At 42.3% G+C, this 21,733-nt stretch overlaps 2 protein-coding genes across 6 annotated transcripts in view; one reads left to right on the top strand and one right to left on the bottom strand.

Moving 5' to 3' along the window:
* The window catches only part of LOC133577232 (F-actin-uncapping protein LRRC16A-like), a 33,063-nt gene extending 30,199 nt beyond the window's left edge, over positions 1–2,864 (bottom strand). For all 5 annotated transcript variants that reach the window (XM_072912530.1, XM_072912531.1, XM_072912532.1 and 2 more), the window contains exon 1: positions 2,741–2,864. In XM_072912530.1, coding sequence (XP_072768631.1) covers positions 2,741–2,762 — 22 coding nt within the window. In that variant the 5' untranslated portion in view covers positions 2,763–2,864. The remainder of the gene's footprint in view (positions 1–2,740) is intronic.
* Positions 2,865–3,219: 355 nt separating this feature from the next.
* LOC133577480 (venom phosphodiesterase CdcPDE) overlaps positions 3,220–21,733 on the top strand; it is a 32,047-nt gene continuing 13,533 nt past the window's right edge. The window contains exons 1-14 of the mRNA XM_072912529.1: positions 3,220–3,357; positions 8,666–8,753; positions 13,223–13,357; positions 13,430–13,555; positions 13,623–13,683; positions 13,755–13,852; positions 13,984–14,063; positions 14,130–14,249; positions 14,311–14,420; positions 14,490–14,555; positions 14,627–14,699; positions 17,021–17,129; positions 18,969–19,091; positions 21,302–21,333. Coding sequence (XP_072768630.1) covers positions 3,334–3,357; positions 8,666–8,753; positions 13,223–13,357; positions 13,430–13,555; positions 13,623–13,683; positions 13,755–13,852; positions 13,984–14,063; positions 14,130–14,249; positions 14,311–14,420; positions 14,490–14,555; positions 14,627–14,699; positions 17,021–17,129; positions 18,969–19,091; positions 21,302–21,333 — 1,245 coding nt within the window. The 5' untranslated portion in view covers positions 3,220–3,333. The remainder of the gene's footprint in view (positions 3,358–8,665; positions 8,754–13,222; positions 13,358–13,429; positions 13,556–13,622; positions 13,684–13,754; positions 13,853–13,983; positions 14,064–14,129; positions 14,250–14,310; positions 14,421–14,489; positions 14,556–14,626; positions 14,700–17,020; positions 17,130–18,968; positions 19,092–21,301; positions 21,334–21,733) is intronic.

Here is a 21,733-nt window from a genome sequence, read left to right as displayed (position 1 = left end):
CATATTTTACACAATAAAGTGTCATATTTTATACAATAAAATGTCATATTGTATACAATAAAGTGTCATATTGTATACAATAAAATGTCATATTTTATACAGTAAAGTGTCATAGTTTATACAATAAAATGTCATATTTTATACAGTAAAATGTCATATGTTATACAATAAAATGTCATATTTTATACAATAAAATGTCATATTTTATACAATAGTGTTACAGTTTATAAAATAAAATGTCATATTTTATACAGTAAAATGTCATGTTATACAATAAAATGTCATATTTTATACAATAAAATGTCATATGTTATACAATAAAATGTCATATTTTATACAATAAAATGTCATATTTCATACAATAAAATGTCATATTTTATACAATAAAATGTCATATTTTATACAATAAAGTGTCATAGTTTATACAATAAAATGTCATATTTTATACAATAAAATGTCATATTTTATACAATAAAATGTCACATGTTATACAATAAAATGTCATTTTTTTATACAATAAAGTGTCATAGTTTATACAATAAAATGTCATATTTTATACAATAAAATGTCATATTTTATACAATAAAAATGTCATATTTTATACAATAAAATGTCATATTTTATACAATAAAGTGTCATATACTTATACAATAAAATGTCATATTTCATACAATAAAATGTCATTTTATACAATAAAATGTCATATTTTATACAATAAAATGTCATATTTTATACAATAAAATGTCATATTTTACACAATAAAGTGTCATATTTTATACAATAAAATGTCATATTGTATACAATAAAGTGTCATATTGTATACAATAAAATGTCATATTTTATACAATAAAGTGTCATATTTTATACAATAAAATGTCATATTGTATACAATAAAGTGTCATATTGTATACAATAAAATGTCATATTTTATACAATAAAGTGTCATAGTTTATACAATAAAATGTTATATTTTATACAATAATCCATCCATCCATCATCCATCCATACTGTATACAATAGTGTCATATTGTATACAATAAAATGTCATATTTTATACAATAAAGTGTCATAGTTTATACAATAAAATGTCATATTTTATACAATAAAATGTCATATTTTATACAATAAAATGTCATATTTTATACAATAAAGTGTCATATACTTATACAATAAAATGTCATATTTCATACAATAAAATGTCATATTTTATACAATAAAATGTCATATTTTATACAATAAAGTGTCATAGTTTATACAATAAAATGTCATATTTTATACAATAAAGTGTCATATACTTATACAATAAAATGTCATATTTCATACAATAAAATGTCATATTTTATACAATAAAATGTCATATTTTATACAATAAAATGTCATATTTTACACAATAAAGTGTCATATTTTATACAATAAAATGTCATATTGTATACAATAAAGTGTCATATTGTATACAATAAAATGTCATATTTTATACAGTAAAGTGTCATAGTTTATACAATAAAATGTCATATTTTATACAGTAAAATGTCATATGTTATACAATAAAATGTCATATTTTATACAATAAAATGTCATATTTTATACAATAGTGTTACAGTTTATAAAATAAAATGTCATATTTTATACAGTAAAATGTCATGTTATACAATAAAATGTCATATTTTATACAATAAAATGTCATATGTTATACAATAAAATGTCATATTTTATACAATAAAATGTCATATTTTATACAATAAAGTGTCATAGTTTATACAATAAAATGTCATATTTTATACAATTAAAAAATGTCATATTTTATACAATAAAATGTCATATGTTATACAATAAAGTGTCATATTTTATACAATAAAATGTCATATTGTATACAATAAAGTGTCATATTGTATACAATAAAATGTCATATTTTATATAATAAAGTGTCATAGTTTATACAATAAAATGTCATATTTTATACAATAAAATGTCATGTGTTATACAATAAAATGTCATATTTTATACAATAAAATGTCATATTTTATACAATAAAGTGTCATAGTTTATACAATAAAATGTCATATTTTATACAATAAAAAATGTCATATTTTATAAAATAAAATGTCATATTTTATACAATAAAGTGTCATATACTTATACAATAAAGTGTCATATTTTATACAATAAGGTGCCATTTTGTACAAAAAAGTGTCATATTTTATACAATAAAATGTCATATTTTATACAATAAAGTGTCATATTTTATACAATAAAATGTCATATTTTATACAGAAAGACAAATGAGGACAATATTTAATAATGTAAGCATAAGCAGTGTCATGTGATGTAAGCTATCATAATATTAATGATAATGATAATAAATATTAAAGGCTAAAATGAAAAGTGGTCAAAGTTGTGTTGTCAGGCCACGCCCACTCCCACATGCGGAAGTAGCAGGTACGCCCACCTTGCCTCGGGCCAAGAAAACTAAAGTTTTGTGTCCAAAATGTCTCCAAAGTGATCAAACACTTCAAATATCATCAAACATCAAATCAAATATCATCAAACATCACATTAATCCTTTCTTTATCCAACAATGACTTGTTTGTGCGTGACTTTGACTCGACGTGAGGAGCAGCAAACACACACACACACACACACACACACACACACACACACACACACACACACACACACACACACACACACACACACACACACACACGCACACACACACACACACACACACACGGCTTCTTACCGAACAGCTCGGAATGGTCCATGGCTTCACCTTCCGGTAGCGGACATTCCCGCCACGACAGCCTGCAGGAGCGGAGGTGCAGCAAAGTGGGAGGTGCCACGCGGTCACGTGACAGCCTGCAGGAGCGGAGGTGCAGCAAAGTGGGAGGTGCCACGCGGTCACGTGACAGCCTGCAGGAGCGGAGGTGCAGCAAAGTGGGGGGTGCCACACGGTCACGTGACATCAGCACAGTGACACCTGCTGGTCAGACGCGTGCGTGCACTCCGACTGACGATGGACGTCACGTGACATGGATCACGCACCTGTCAGGAAGTGACGTCACAGAAGTCACGTGGTCTGCCAACCAGTGACTGGAGTCACGCAGGTGACTGAGTCACACCTGGTCCGCAGGTCTCACTTTGCTGTCTGAGTCCCAGTCTAAGTCTGAGTTTAAGTCTAAGTCTAAGTCTGAGTTTAAGTTGGAGTCTGTGTTTAAGCCTAAATCTAAGTCTGAGTCTAAGCCTAAATCTGAGTTTAGGTCTGAGTTTAGGTCTGCGTCTGAGTTTTTGTCTGAGTTTAAGTCTAAGTCTGAGTTTAAGTCTGAGTGTGTGACCATGAAGAAGAAGCACCTCATCCTTGTGAGTACCACACTACACACACTACACACTACACACTACACACTTGGTGTCTAAGTCTAAATCTGAGTCCCATTCTAAGTCTAGGTCTAAGTCTGAGTTTAGGTCTGAATCTGAGTTTAGGTCTGAGTCTAAGTCTGAGTTTATGTCTGAGTCTGAGATTAGGTCTGAGTCTAAGTCTGAGACTTAGACTCAGTCTAAGTCTAGGTCTGAGTCTAAGTCTGAGTTTATGTCTGAGTCTGAGTTTAGGTCTGAGTCTAAGTCTGAGTTTAAGTCTGATTCTGCGTTTAGGTCTGAGTCTAAGTTTAAATCTAAGTCTGAGTTTGAGTCTCAGTTTAGGTCTGAGTCTAAGTTTAACTCTAAGTCTGAGTTTAAGTCTCAGTCTAGGTCTGGGTCTGAGTCTGAGTTTAAGTCTCAGTCTAGGTCTGAGTCTAAGTTTAAGTCTCAGTCTTGGTCTGAGTCTAAGTTTAATTCTAAGTCTGAGTTTGAGTCTCAGTCTAGGTCTGAGTCTAAGTTTAAGTCTCAGTCTTGGTCTGAGTCTAAGTTTAATTCTAAGTCTGAGTTTGAGTCTCAGTCTAGGTCTGAGTCTAAGTTTAACTCTAAGTCTGAGTTTAAGTCTCAGTCTAGGTCTGAGTCTAAGTCTGAGTTTAAGTCTAAGTCTGAGTTTAAGTCTCAGTCTAGGTCTGGGTCTGAGTCTAAGTCTGAGTTTAAGTCTCAGTCTAGGTCTGAGTCTAAGTTTAAGTCTCAGTCTTGGTCTGAGTCTAAGTTTAAATCCAAGTCTGAGTTTGAGTCTCAGTCTAGGTCTGAGTCTAAGTTTAACTCTAAGTCTGAGTTTAAGTCTCAGTCTAGGTCTGGGTCTGAGTCTAAGTCTGAGTTTAAGTCTCAGTCTAGGCCTGAGTCTAAGTTTAATTCTAAGTCTGAGTTTAAGTCTCAGTCTAGGTCTGAGTCTACGTTTAAGTCTAAGTCTGAGTTTAAGTCTCAGTCTAGGTCTGAGTCTAAGCCTACGTCTGAGTTTAAGTCTGAGTCTGAGTCTAGGTCTGAGTTTAAGTCTAAGTCTAATACACCACAATACACACACTACACCTATTACACACACTACACAACACATCCTACATAATACATACTACACAATACAATACACACACTACACTTTCTACACACACTACACTTATTACACACACTACACTTTCTACACACACTACACTTATTACACACACTACACTTTCTACACACACTACACTTTCTACGCACACTACACTTTCTACACACACTACACTTTCTACACACACTACACTTTCTACACACACTACACTTATTACACACACTACACTTTCTACACACACTACACTTATTACACACACTACACTTATTACACACACTACACTTATTACACACACTACACTTTCTACACACACTACACTTATTACACACACTACACTTATTACACACACTACACTTATTACACACACTACACTTTCTACACACACTACCATACCATAGCAACTTTATTTATAAAGCCCTTTAAAAAGAAGCACAGTTGAAAAACAAAGGGCTGTACACCACAAAAAAATAGACTACACTACATTACACACACTACACTTTCTACACACGCTACACATACTACATACTACACAATACAATACACACACTACACTTATTGCACACACTACACAACACATACTACATATTACATACTACACAATACACAGACTACACTTACTACACACTCTACACAACACATGCTACAAATTACGTACACGTATTACACACTCTACATACTACACAATACACACACTACACTTATTAAACACACTACACAACACACTCTACACAACACATGCTACACAACACATGCTACACAACACATGCTACACTTGGACTTCCTTGTGCTGTCATTGAAATGTGAAGTTTGCAGGAGAGATAAGAAGTTGCTTGTAGAGCAGATCAAAGATCAATAAGGTGCAGATATAAATCAATAGATTACTTTACACATCAATAATAAAAGATTAATAAAGTGCAGATATAAATCAATACATCAATATATTGCAGCTTTATCTTATATTGTCTTTATATTCCAGCCACTTCATTATTATTATGATGCATTCAAGAGTCGTATGTACATTATTATTATTATGATGCATTCAAGAGTCGTATGTACATTATTATTATGATGCCTTCAAGAGTCTTATGAACATTATTATTATGATGCATTCAAGAGTTTTATGTACATTATTATTATGATGCATTCAAGAGTCTTATGTACATTATTATTATGATGCCTTCAAGAGTCTTATGTACATTATTATGATGATGCATTCAAGAGTCGTATGTACATTATTATTATGATGCCTTCAAGAGTCTTATGAACATTATTATTATGATGCATTCAAGAGTCTTATGAACATTATTATTATGATGCATTCAAGAGTCTTATGTACATTATTATTATGATGCATTCAAGAGTCTTATGCACATTATTATTATGATGCATTCAAGAGTCTTATGTACATTATTATTATGATGCCTTAAAGAGTCTTATGTACATTATTATTATGATGCCTTCAAGAGTCTTATGTACATTATTATGATGCCTTCAAGAGTCATATGTACATTATTATTATGATGCCTTAAAGAGTCTTATGTACATTATTATTATGATTCCTTCAAGAGTCGTATGTACATTATTATTATGATGCATTCAAGAGTCTTATGTACATTATTATTATGATGATGCATTCAAGAGTCGTATGTACATTATTATTATGATGCCTTCAAGAGTCTTATGAACATTATTATTATGATGCATTCAAGAGTTTTATGTACATTATTATTATGATGCATTCAAGAGTCTTATGTACATTATTATTATGAGGCCTTCAAGAGTCTTATGTACATTATTATTATGATGCATTCAAGAGTCTTATGTACATTATTATTATGATGCATTCAAGAGTCTTATGTACATTATTATTATGATGATGCATTCAAGAGTCGTATGTACATTATTATTATGATGCCTTCAAGAGTCTTATGAACATTATTATTATGATGCATTCAAGAGTTTTATGTACATTATTATTATGATGCATTCAAGAGTCTTATGTACATTATTATTATGATGCCTTCAAGAGTCTTATGTACATTATTATTATGATGCCTTCAAGAGTCTTATGTACATTATTATTATGATGCATTCAAGAGTCTTATGCACATTATTATTATGATGCCTTCAAGAGTCTTATGTACATTATTATGATGCCTTCAAGAGTCTTATGCACATTATTATTATGATGCCTTCAAGAGTCTTATGTACATTATTATTATGATTCCTTCAAGAGTCGTATGTACATTATTATTATGATGCCTTCAAGAGTCTTATGTACATTATTATTATGATGCCTTCAAGAGTCTTATGTACATTATTATGATGCCTTCAAGAGTCTTATGTACATTATTATTATGATGCATTCAAGAGTCTTATGCACATTATTATTATGATGCCTTCAAGAGTCTTATGTACATTATTATTATGATGCCTTCAAGAGTCTTACGGCCTGAGGGAAGAAGCTGTTACACAACCTGGAGGTTCTGCTGCGGAACCTCTTTCTAGAGTCCAGCAGTGAAAACAGTCCCTGGTGGGGGTGGGAGGAGTCTCTGCACATTTTCTGAGCCCTGGTCAGGCAGCGGCTTTTTGCCATCTCCTGGATAGGAGGAAGAGGAGTCCTGATGATCTTTTCCGCCGTCCTCACCACTCTCTGGAGAGACTTCCAGTCTGAGGCACTGCAGGCTCCAGTCCAGACAGAGATGCTGTTGGTCTCTATAGTGTTTCTGTAGAATGTGCTGAGAGAGCTGTGCTCTTTTCATCCCACGCAGAAAGTGCATGCGCTGCTGAGCTCTTTTTACAAGAGTGTAGGGACCAGGTTATATTGTCAGTTATCTGCACCCCCAGGAACTTGGTGCTGCTTACTATCTCCACTGCTGTGTCGTTAATGAAGAGTGGAGAGTGGCTGGACTGGTGCTTCCTGAAGTCAACCATGATCTCCTTGGTCTTGTTGACATTCAGGACCAGGTTGTTGGTTCTGCACCAGTCAACCAGATGTTTCACCTCCTCCCTGTAGTCCATGTGGTTGTTGTCACGGATGAGGCCCACTACTGTCGTGTACTTCACAATGTGGTTAGTAGTGGACCTGGCGCAGCAGTCATGGGTCATCAACGTGAACAGCAGTGGACTCAGGACGCAGCCCTGGGGGGAGCCGGTGCTCAGGGAGATGGCACTGGAGGTGTTGTTGCCCACTCTCACAGATTGGGGTCTGTCTGTGAAGAAGTCGAGCAGCCAGTTGCAAAGGGGGGTACTGAATCCAAGGTTTGCTCACCAAGTGCTGCGGGATGATGGTGTTGAATGCCGAGCTGAAGTCCAGGAACAACATCCGCACGTGTGTGTCCTTTCCTTCCAGATGTTCTAAGCTCAGGTGGAGTGCAGAGGAGATGGCGTCCTCTGTGGAGCGGTTAGGGCGATAAGCAAACTGGTATGGGTGGAATGTGGGGGGAAGTCTGGAGACAATATATTCCTTTACCAGCCTCTCCAAGCACTTCATTATGATGGGGGTGAGTGCCACGGGGCGGTAATCATTGAGGGAGGAGATTGTGGGGTTTTTAGGCACTGGAATGATTGTGGCCGTCTTAAAACATGATGGTCCCACAGCCTGGGTCAGAGAGATGTTGAAGATGTCTGTGAGAACCCCAGCCAGCTGGTCTGCACATGCCTTAAGCACCCTACCCGGAATGTCATCAGGTCCCGGTGCTTTCCGGGGGTTCACTCTCCTCAGGGTTCTCCGGACATCCGCTATATCCAGGTTGAGCGGCTGCTCATCAGGGCGAGGGATGGATTTTCCTCAAACCTCGCAAAGTGGTTGTTGAGGTCGTTCAGAAAGCTGATACTGTTGTCACAGGGACAGGGGGAAGCTTTATAGTCCGTGATGACCTGTATGCCCTGCCACATTCGTCTAGTGTTCGTGGGGTTCTCCAAGAAGTCCTGCACTTTCTGACTGTGAGCACGCTTTGCAACCTTAATGTCATGGTTCAGGTTAGCTCTGGCTGATTGAAGTGCTACCATGTCGCCAGACTTAAAAGTCTTTTTCCGACAACATAACACAACACATACTACATTATACACACACTACACAGTACACAGTACACACAGTACACAGTACACACAGTTGGAGTTGTCCCTGGGAGGCTGGAGCCTACCCTAGCTGACGCGGTTTGAGGGGCGGGATCATGCTAATGCTAATGCTAGCATACTTTTTCCCAGTTTGGCGTCTTGGCCGTGTCCGTTGTGACTCTGATCCTGGGACTGGGACTGGGACTCGGACTGGACCTGCAAACTTGTCGAAAGCAAGGTGCCCTCACACTCAGGTGGTGTTGCCATGGCGACACAGGATGACTCAATACCTGCTGACTCAGCGTGACTCACAAGCAGAGTCTTTTCCACAGAGCAAACACCAAAAGTCTTCCAGTGGCGCGGGAAACACACCTGTCACCCTCGTCACACCTGTTACACCTGTCACCCTCGTCACACCTGTCACTCTCATCACACTTGTCACCCTCGTCACACCTGTCACCCTCGTCACACCTGTCACACCTGTCACCTTCGTCACACCTGTCACACCTGTCACACTTGTCACACCTGTCAGCCTCATCACACCTGTCACACCTGTCACTCTCATCACACCTGTTACCCTCGTCACACCTATCACCCTCGTCACACCTGTCACCCTCGTCACACCTGTCACACCTGTCACCTTCGTCACACCTGTCACACCTGTCACACTTGTCACACCTGTCAGCCTCATCACACCTGTCACACCTGTCACTCTCATCACACCTGTTACCCTCGTCACACCTATCACCCTCGTCACACCTGTCACCCTCGTCACACCTGTCACAACTGTCACCCTCATCACACCTGTCACACCTGTCACCCTCGTCACACCTGTCACACCTGTCACTCTCATCACACCTGTCACCCTCGTCACACCTGTCACCCTCATCACACCTGTCACACCTGTCACCCTCGTCACACCTGTCACCCTCGTCACACCTGTCACCCTCATCACACCTGTCACACCTGTCACCCTCGTCACACCTGTCACCCTCATCACACCTGTCACACCTGTCATCCTCGTCACACCTGTCACACCTGTCACCCTCGTCACACCTGTCACCCCCGTCATACCTGTCACCCTCGTCACACCTGTCACCCTCGTCACACTAGTGACCTTCGTCACAACTGTCACACCTTTCACACTAGTCACCCTCGTCACACCTGTCATCCTCGTCACACCTGTCACACCTGTCATCCTCGTCACACCTGTCAGCCTCGTCACACCTGTCACACCTGTCATCCTCGTCACACCTGTCACACCTATCACCCTCGTCACACCTGTCACCCTCGTCACACCTGTCACAACTGTCACCCTCATCACACCTGCCACACCTGTCACACCTGTCACACCTGTCACCCTCATCACACCTGTCACACCTGTCACTCTCATCACACCTGTCACCCTCGTCACACCTGTCACCCTTGTCACACCTGTCACCCTCATCACACCTGTCACACCTGTCACTCTCATCACACCTATCACCCTCGTCACACCTGTCACCCTCGTCACACCTGTCACAACTGTCACCCTCATCACACCTGTCACACCTGTCACCCTCGTCACACCTGTCACACCTGTCACCCTCATCACACCTGTCACACCTGTCACTCTCATCACACCTGTCACCCTCGTCACACCTGTCACCCTCATCACACCTGTCACCCTCGTCACACCTGTCACCCTCGTCACACCTGTCACCCTCATCACACCTGTCACACCTGTCACCCTCGTCACACCTGTCACTCTCATCACACCTGTCACACCTGTCACCCTCGTCACACCTGTCACCCCCGTCATACCTGTCACCCTCGTCACACCTGTCACCCTCGTCACACTAGTCACCTTCGTCACCTTCGTCACAACTGTCACACCTTTCACACTAGTCACCCTCGTCACACCTGTCATCCTCGTCACACCTGTCACACCTGTCATCCTCGTCACACCTGTCAGCCTCGTCACACCTGTCACACCTGTCATCCTCGTCACACCTGTCACACCTGTCATCCTCGTCACACCTGTCACACCTGTCATCCTCGTCACACCTGTCACACCTGTCACCCTCATCAAACCTGTCACACCTGTCACCCTCGTCACACCTGTCACACTCATCACACCTGTCACCCCCGTCACACCTGTCACCCTCGTCAGACCTGTCACACCTGTCACCCCCGTCACACCTGTCCCCCTCGTCACACCTGTCACCCTCGTCACACTAGTCACCTTCGTCACCTTCGTCACAACTGTCACACCTTTCACACTAGTCACCCTCGTCACACCTGTCATCCTCGTCACACCTGTCACACCTGTCATCCTCGTCACACCTGTCAGCCTCGTCACACCTGTCACACCTGTCATCCTCGTCACACCTGTCACACCTGTCATCCTCGTCACACCTGTCACACCTGTCATCCTCGTCACACCTGTCACACCTGTCACCCTCATCAAACCTGTCACACCTGTCACCCTCGTCACACCTGTCACACTCATCACACCTGTCACCCCCGTCACACCTGTCACCCTCGTCAGACCTGTCACACCTGTCACCCCCGTCACACCTGTCCCCCTCGTCACACTAGTCACCCTTGTCACAACTGTCACACCGTTACACCTGTCACCCTCGTCACACCTTTCACACTAGTCACCCTCGTCACAACTGTCACCCTCGTCACACCTGTCACACCTGTCACCCCGTCACACCTGTCCCCCTCGTCACACTAGTCACCCTCGTCACGACTGTCACACCGTTACACCCGTCACCCTCGTCACACCTTTCACACTAGTCACCCTCGTCCCAACTGTCACCCTCGTCACACTAGTCACACCGTTACACCTGTCACCCTCGTCCCACCTTTCACACTTGTCACCCTCGTCACACTAGTCACACTGTTACACCTGTCACCCTCGTCCCACCTTTCACACTTGTCACCCTCATCACAACTGTCACAACTGTCACCCTCATCACACCTGTCACACCTGTCACACCTGTCACACCTGTCACCCTCATCACACCTGTCACACCTGTCACTCTCATCACACCTGTCACCCTCGTCACACCTGTCACCCTTGTCACACCTGTCACCCTCATCACACCTGTCACACCTGTCACTCTCATCACACCTATCACCCTCGTCACACCTGTCACCCTCGTCACACCTGTCACAACTGTCACCCTCATCACACCTGTCACACCTGTCACCCTCGTCACACCTGTCACACCTGTCACACCTGTCACCCTCATCACACCTGTCACACCTGTCACTCTCATCACACCTGTCACCCTCGTCACACCTGTCACCCTCATCACACCTGTCACCCTCGTCACACCTGTCACCCTCGTCACACCTGTCACCCTCATCACACCTGTCACACCTGTCACCCTCGTCACACCTGTCACTCTCATCACACCTGTCACACCTGTCACCCTCGTCACACCTGTCACCCCCGTCATACCTGTCACCCTCGTCACACCTGTCACCCTCGTCACACTAGTCACCTTCGTCACCTTCGTCACAACTGTCACACCTTTCACACTAGTCACCCTCGTCACACCTGTCATCCTCGTCACACCTGTCACACCTGTCATCCTCGTCACACCTGTCAGCCTCGTCACACCTGTCACACCTGTCATCCTCGTCACACCTGTCACACCTGTCATCCTCGTCACACCTGTCACACCTGTCATCCTCGTCACACCTGTCACACCTGTCACCCTCATCAAACCTGTCACACCTGTCACCCTCGTCACACCTGTCACACTCATCACACCTGTCACCCCCGTCACACCTGTCACCCTCGTCAGACCTGTCACACCTGTCACCCCCGTCACACCTGTCCCCCTCGTCACACTAGTCACCCTTGTCACAACTGTCACACCGTTACACCTGTCACCCTCGTCACACCTTTCACACTAGTCACCCTCGTCACAACTGTCACCCTCGTCACACCTGTCACACCTGTCACCCCGTCACACCTGTCCCCCTCGTCACACTAGTCACCCTCGTCACGACTGTCACACCGTTACACCCGTCACCCTCGTCACACCTTTCACACTAGTCACCCTCGTCCCAACTGTCACCCTCGTCACACTAGTCACACCGTTACACCTGTCACCCTCGTCCCACCTTTCACACTTGTCACCCTCGTCACACTAGTCACACTGTTACACCTGTCACCCTCGTCCCACCTTTCACACTTGTCACCCTCATCACAACTGTCACACCTGTCACCCTCGTCACAACTGTCACACCGTTACACCTGTCACCCTCGTCACAACTGTCACACCGTTACACCTGTCACCCTCGTCACACTAGTCACCCTTGTCACACTCGTCACACCTGTCACACCGTTACACCTGTCACCCTCGTCACAACTGTCACACCGTTACACCTGTCACCCTCGTCACAACTGTCACACCGTTACACCTGTCACCCTCGTCACACTAGTCACCCTCGTCACCCTCGTCACACCTGTCACACCGTTACACCTGTCACCCTCGTCAGAACTGTCACACCGTTACACCTGTCACCCCCGTCACCCAATCACACTTGTCACCCGCGTCACACCCGTCACCCCAACATACCCTCCCCCCATCACACCCGTCACCCCAACATACCCTCCCCCCATCACACCCGTAGCCCCACCATAACCGTCACACCCATCACATCGTGCCCTGTCATGCCTTAATTGATGTTGTCACCTCCCAGTGGCGCCGCAGACGTCATGCCGCGGTCGCTGCTACCAGCCGTATGACGACGCCACACCCGGCTGCAGATGTGACAGCGGCTGCGGCGCCGTCGGCAGCTGTTGCCCTGACTACCACGACCTCTGCACCGCCCCCAGTGAGTGCGCCGCTGCGTGCCGCCCAACCTCGTAGCAAGTTGGCTAACAGAGAAGGTGTCACCTGCACGCAGGTGAACTGTGGGAGTGCACCAGGCTGCGCTGTGGCGAGGCCAGGCTGCCGACCAGCAGGTGTCACTGTTCTGGCGACTGCATGTCCGCACACGACTGCTGCACCAACTACCAGCACGTTTGCCTGGGTGAGACGCCGCAATGCATTGTGGGTAGGTGACCACGACCGTGACCGCTTGTCCAATGTCTTCTCAGGACAAGCAGAGTGGGTGGAGGACCAGTGTGACGACATGTCACGCCCCTCGTGTCCACCAGGGTACCAGCGACACTCCGCCCCCTGCAGGTGCCTGCTGATTGCAAGTAACTCCGCCCGTCTTCTGCTCGCAGCTTCAAGCAGCAGCCGCTTCTTCTGGTCTCGCTGGACGGCCTGCGAGCGGACTACCTGCAGACCTGGAGCGCCCTCGTGCCCGTGTTGACCAAACTCAGTGAGTCTCCGTCTGCCTAAAAGTTCTGGCTTTGAATCCGCCCTAAGATGCAAAGTTGTGTTAGCAACATTAGCTTCACTGACGCTAACTGGGGTAGACTCCAGCTGTGATAGGACGCTGTCTTCTTTCAGGGACGTGTGGGACGTCAGCTTCATTCATGCAAGCGGCTTTTCCCAGCAAGACCTTTCCTAACCACTACACCATCGTGACGGCAAGTATCCTCCACCCACATGCTCAGCTCATTGGGGACTAAGCCACACCCCTTCACGCCTCACAGGGTCTGTACCCCGAGTCCAACGGTTTGATCGACAACGTCATGTACGATCCCGTGATGGACGCCATCTTCACTTTGTCCGGTCCGGAGAAGGACAACCCGGACTGGTACTTGGGACAACCGGTGAGTTGTGTCCTTGAGGACGGGTCACATGAGCAGAAGTAACATTCACTTTCCACCGCAGATTTGGCACACAGCAAAGTTCCAGGGACTGAAGTCTGGAACCTTCTTCTGGCCGGGGTCTGACGTGAAAATAAACGGCAGCTTCCCGGACTTGTATCGACCTTATGACGGGTACGGGTGTTGTTGGGGTTCCTCAGAGGAAACTCAAGTCCTGTTCATGCGCTTTTGGACTCTCTGCAGGAAAATCCCCTTTGAGGAACGAGTCCTGACGCTGCTCAAGTGGTTTCAGCTGCCGGAGCACCAGCGGTGGGTGGACCAGACCCGGAACCCAGAAGAACTTGTAGCCACGATGTCACCTCGTGTTCTTCCTCTTCCAGACCCGACTTCTTCACGCTCTACTTGGAAGAGCCCGACAAATCTGGACACAGCTTTGGTCCTGTCAGCGGAGGGGTACGTTGTTGTGCTCTTCCCTGAAACCACTTGGATCTTTTCTGATCGTCTTATCTCACCTCTCACCCTGGCACCGAGCCAAAGGTTTTATGGGTCTTATCGCTCGCCACGTCCACGTGTGCCCACCTGTGTCCTCCGTCCAACCAGCCACGCACCCGCTCACCTTTTCAACGTCTCCACCACCCCTAGATTACTAGTTATAAACATGTAGAGAACAAGTTAGAAACACGGAGAAAACTAATTATAAACACATATAAAACTAGTTATAAACATGTAGAAAACTAGTTATAAACACGCCCGTGGGCGTGTCTCGCGGTGCGCTCAGCAGACAATGAGGTGGCAGGAGTGTGATCCATAACATGTAACATGTAGATGTAGTGTTGATGTGAGCTGTAACATGTAACATGTAGATGTAGTGTTGATGTGAGCTGTAACACGTAACATGATGTAGATGTAGTGTTGATGTGAGCTGTAACATGTAACATGTAGATGTAGTGTTGATGTGAGGTGTAACATGTAGATGTAGTGTTGATGTGAGCTGTAACATGTAACATGATGTAGATGTAGTGTTGATGTGAGATGTAACATGTAGATGTAGTGTTGATGTGAGGTGTAACATGTAACATGTAGATGTAGTGTTGATGTGAGCTGTAACATGTAACATGTAGATGTAGTGTTGATGTGAGGTGTAACATGTAGATGTAGTGTTGATGTGAGGTGTAACATGTAACATGTAGATGTAGTGTTGATGTGAGGTGAAACATGTAGATGTAGTGTTGATGTGAGGTGTAACATGTAACATGTAGATGTAGTGTTGATGTGAGGTGTAACATGTAGATGTAGTGTTGATGTGAGGTGTAACATGTTACATGTAGTGTTGATGTGAGGTGTAACATGTAACATGTAGATGTAGTGTTGATGTGAGCTGTAACATGTAACATGATGTAGATGTAGTGTTGATGTGAGCTGTAATACGTAACATGATGTAGATGTAGTGCTGATGTGAGCTGTAACATGTAACATGTAGATGTAGTGTTGATGTGAGGTGTAACATGAAACATGTAGCTGTAGTGTTGATGTGAGGTGTAACATGTAACATGTAGATGTAGTGTTGATGTGAGGTGTAACATGTAGCTGTAGTGTTGATGTGAGGTGTAACATGTAGATGTAGTGTTGATGTGAGGTGTAACATGTAACATGTAGATGTAGTGTTGATGTGAGGTGTAACATGTAGATGTAGTGTTGATGTGAAGTGTAACATGTAACATGTAGATGTAGTGTTGATGTGAGGTGTAACATGTAACATATAGATGTAGTGTTGATGTGAGGTGTAACATGTAACATGTAGATGTAGTGTTGATGTGAGCTGTAACATGTAACATGTAGATGTAGTGTTGATGTGAGGTGTAACATGTAGATGTAGTGTTGATGTGAGGTGTAACATGTTACATGTAGATGTAGTGTTGATGTGAGGTGTAACATGTAACATGTAGATGTAGTGTTGATGTGAGGTGTAACATGTAGATGTAGTGTTGATGTGAGGTGTAACATGTAACATGTAGATGTAGTGTTGATGTGAGGTGTAACATGTAACATGTAGATGTAGTGTTGATGTGAGGTGTAACATGTAACATGTAGATGTAGTGTTGATGTGAGGTGTAACACGTTACATGTAGATGTAGTGTTGATGTGAGGTGTAACATGTAACATGTAGATGTAGTGTTGATGTGAGGTGTAACATGTAGATGTAGTGTTGATGTGAGGTATAACATGTTACATGTAGATGTAGTGTTGATGTGAGGTGTAACATGTAACATGTAGATGTAGTGTTGATGTGAGGTGTAACATGTAACATGTAGATGTAGTGTTGATGTGAGCTGTAACATGTAACATGTAGATGTAGTGTTGATGTGAGGTGTAACATGTAACATGTAGATGTAGTGTTGATGTGAGGTGTAACATGTAACATGTAGATGTAGTGTTGATGTGAGGTGTAACATGTTACATGTAGATGTACTGTTGATGTGAGGTGTAACATGTTATATGTAGATGCAGTGTTACATGTAGATGTAGCGTTGATGTGATGTGTAACATTTAACATGATGTAGATGTATTGTTACATGTAGATGTAGTGTTGATGTAACATGTAACATGTAGATGTAGTGTAACATGTAACATGTAGATGTAGTGTTGATTTGATGTGTAACATGTAACATGTAACATGATGTAGATGTAGTGTTGATTTGATGTGTAACATGATGTAGATGTAGTGTTACATGTAGATGTAGTGTTGATGGTGTGTCTGATGGTTGTGTGTCCAGGTGGTGGGGGCCTTGATGGCGGTGGACAAGATAGTGGGTCAGCTGATGAACGGGCTAAAGCAGCTGGACCTTCATGGCTGCGTGAACATCATCATCCTGGCTGATCACGGTAACATTATCATCATGGCCGATCACGGTAACATTAGCATCATGGCCGATCACGGTAACATTATCATCATGGCCGATCACGGTAACATTATCATCATGGCCGATCACGGTAACATTATCATCATGGCCGATCACGGTAACATTATCATCATGGCTGATCACAGTAACATTATCATCATGGCCGATCACGGTAACATTATCATCATGGCCGATCACAGTAACATTATCATCATGGCCGATCACGGTAACATTATCATCATGGCCGATCACGGTAACATTAGCATCATGGCCGATCACGGTAACATTATCATCATGGCCGATCACGGTAACATTATCATCATGGCTGATCACAGTAACATTATCATCATGGCCGATCACGGTAACATTATCATCATGGCCGATCACAGTAACATTATCATCATGGCCGATCACGGTAACATTATCATCATGGCCGATCACGGTAACATTAGCATCATGGCCGATCACGGTAACATTATCATCATGGCCGATCACGGTAACATTATCATCATGGCCGATCACGGTAACATTATCATCATGGCCGATCACGGTAACATTATCATCATGGCCGATCACGGTAACATTATCATCATGGCCGATCACAGTAACATTATCATCATGGCCGATCACGGTAACATTATCATCATGGCCGATCACAGTAACATTATCATCATGGCCGATCACGGTAACATTATCATCATGGCCGATCACAGTAACATTATCATCATGGCCGATCACGGTAACATCATCATCATGGCCGATCACGGTAACATCATCATCATGGCCGATCACGGTAACATTATCATCATGGTTGATCACGGTAACATTATCATCATGGCCGATCACGGTAACATTATCATCATGGCTGATCACGGTAACATTATCATCATGGCCGATCACGGTAACATTATCATCATGGCTGATCACGGTAACATTATCATCATGGCCGATCACGGTAACATCATCATCATGGCCGATCACGGTAACATTATCATCATGGCCGATCACGGTAACATTATCATCATGGCCGATCACGGTAACATTATCATCATGGCCGATCACGGTAACATTATCATCATGGCCGATCACGGTAACATTATCATCATGGCTGATCACAGTAACATTATCATCATGGCCGATCACGGTAACATTATCATCATGGCCGATCACAGTAACATTATCATCATGGCCGATCACGGTAACATTATCATCATGGCCGATCACGGTAACATTAGCATCATGGCTGATCACGGTAACATTATCATCATGGCCGATCACGGTAACATCATCATCATGGCCGATCACGGTAACATTATCATCATGGCCGATCACGGTAACATTATCATCATGGCCGATCACGGTAACATTATCATCATGGCCGATCACGGTAACATTATCATCATGGCCGATCACGGTAACATTATCATCATGGCCGATCACGGTAACATTATCATCATGGCCGATCACGGTAACATTATCATCATGGCCGATCACAGTAACATCATCATCCTGGCCGATCACGGTAACATTATCATCATGACCGATCACGGTAACATTATCATCATGGCTGATCACGGTAACATTATCATCATGGCCGATCACAGTAACATCATCATTATGGCCGATCACGGTAACATTATCATCATGGCTGATCACGGTAACATTATCATCATGGCTGATCACGGTAACATTATCATCATGGCTGATCACAGTAACATCATCATCATGGCCGATCACGGTAACATTATCATCATGGCCGATCACGGTAACTGAGTGAAGAAGACGCTAACAGGAAGTAGCACTGACTTGGGCGCCATGACAGGTATGGAGGAGACCAGCTGTGACAGGAAGGAGGCGCTGGAGGACCTTGTGGGTGACGTCAGTGGTCTCTGGGTCACTGAGGGTCCCTTTGGGCGAGTCCGCTCCAAGGACAAGGACGTCACCTGTGAGTAGACCACCCACTGTGGGAGGAGTCTGTACCAGAGGTGTACAGGTGGGAGGAGTCTGTACCAGAGGTGTCTATTAACAAGGGGACACACAGGAAGTGGCTTACACAATATTTCATCATTCAATGATATTGATTATCAGTTCATTGATTTATGAAATCATTGATTACATTTATTTTTACAGGCTTTTCTATTTCCACATCATACTATATCTATTATGTAGCTATACTTATATACTATATTTATTATGTATGTATACTTATATACTATATTTATTATGTATGTAAAAAAAATAAATAAATAAAGGTCCCTAGTGTGTGAAAGTGAGTGTGAAGGTTGTCTGTCTATCTGTGTTGGCCCTGTGATGAAGTGGGGACTTGTCCAGGGTGTACGCCGCCTTCCGCCCGATTGTAGCTGAGATAGGCTCCAGCACCCCCCGCGACCCCGAAGGGAATTAGCTGTAGAAAATGGATGGATGGATGGATGGATGTATACATATATTATGTACTATATGTGTTATGTATGTATACATAAATTATATACTATATTTATTACATATGTATACTTGCATACTATATTTATTATGTATGTATACATATATTATGTACTATATTTGTTATGTATGTATACATATATTATATACTATATTTGTTATGTATGTATACATATATTATATACTATATTTGTTATGTATGTATACATATATTATGTACTATATGTCTTATGTAAGTATGCATACATTGTATACTATATTTGTTATGTATGTATACATATATTATATACTATATTTATTACGTATGTATACATATATTATACATAATACATACATGTGTATTATTATTGTTGTGTATGTATACATATATTATGCATAATACATACATGTGTATTATTATTGTTGTGTTAATATATATATTTATACATATAATATATATATATATATATACATACAAATTTCTATGGATACACACACACACACACACACACACACACACACACACACACACATATATATATATATATATATATATATATATATATATATATATATATATATATATATATATATATATATATGTCTTAATAAGGTTATCCAAAAAATAGTGCTCGATACCGTAGTAGAGCGCAATATATGTATGTGTGGGAAAAAAAATCACAAGACTATTTCATCTCTACAGGCCTGTTTCATGAGGGGGGGTACCCTCAATCATCAGGAGATTTTAATGGGAGCATTCGCATACCATGGTTTATATAGGGCACAGAGTGGGTGGGTACAGGCTGGCGTAGGGGCGTGGTGATTGGCTCATGTGTTACCTAGGAGGTGTTTCCGTCTATGGCGGCATTTTGTTACAATTTCGCTGCGCTTGTTGAGGGATGACAGGTCTGGACGGTAAATAATAAACAGTTTCTCTTTCAAGCATAGGTTGCATCTTTTATTACCACTATTGTAAGGTGTGCTGGATGCAAGAATTTGCCATGTTATTGAATATTCAACATTATTGTCTTTGAGGTCCCAAATGTGTTTGCTGAGTTCTGTGGTATTTCGCAGGTTTTTGTTCCTGAAAGAAGCCTTGTGATTGTTCCATCTGGTTTTGAATTCTCCCTCGGTTAATCCTACATATGTGTCGGATGTGTTAATGTCCTTGCGTATTACCTTAGATTGGTAGACAACTGATGTTTGTAAGCACCCCCCGTTGAGAGGGCAATCAGGTTTCTTTCGACAGTTACATCCTTTGTTGGTTTTGGAGTCGCTCTGTCTGGGGGCCGACGGCTCATTTGCAATTGTTTTGTTGTGGTTTGAGATGATTTGTCGTATATTGTTCATGCAGCTGTAGCTCAATTTAATGTTGTTCTTGTTGAATACTTTTCTTAGGGTGTTGTCTTTGGGAAAGTGTTTGTCAATCAGATTGAGGAATTTGTGTCCAATGTTAGTTGAGACGTTTTTGCTGTATGGGGGGTATATATATGTATATATTTATATATACATACATATATACATATACATGTATATATGTATAGTTTGAGACCCTCTGCTAGTTAGTGCGGGGTATAGTGATTACGGTTTGTGTGTGTGTGTGTGTGTGTGTGTGTGTGTGTGTGTGTGTGTGTGTGTGTGTGTGTGTGTGTGTGTGTGTGTGTGTGTGTGTGTGTGTGTGTGTGTGCGTGTGTGTCTAAATGATGTCATCATGTTCGATGTGTGTGTGTCTTTCAGTGGATGCCGCAGAGCTTGTTGCCAACATGACGGTGAGCATGTGACACACTACCTACTGTAGAACCTAGCTTGTCATATATGTAACACATATGTTGCACATGTAACATATATTACACATTGCTTATGAAACACATGTAACACATGTAACATGTGTTACATGTTGCTCATGTAACATGTGTTGCGCATTGCTTATACTGTAAGCAATGTGCAACACATGCTACACATGTTATGTAATTATGTAACATGTTAACATATGTAATATGTGCTTATATATGTACATCTGTTACATATTGCTTAACATGTGGTACATATTGCTTATGTAACATTTGTAAAATTTGTAACTTATGTTACAAATCGTTTATGTAAAATTACATATTGCTAATGTAACATATGTAACATATGTTACATATTGAATATGTAACATATGTAACA

The sequence above is a fragment of the Nerophis lumbriciformis genome, linkage group LG37 (assembly GCF_033978685.3).
Source record: "Nerophis lumbriciformis linkage group LG37, RoL_Nlum_v2.1, whole genome shotgun sequence".
NCBI lineage: Eukaryota > Metazoa > Chordata > Actinopteri > Syngnathiformes > Syngnathidae > Nerophis > Nerophis lumbriciformis.
Note: the sequence above shows the minus strand (reverse complement) of the source record. Positions and strands in the feature narration are given on the sequence as shown.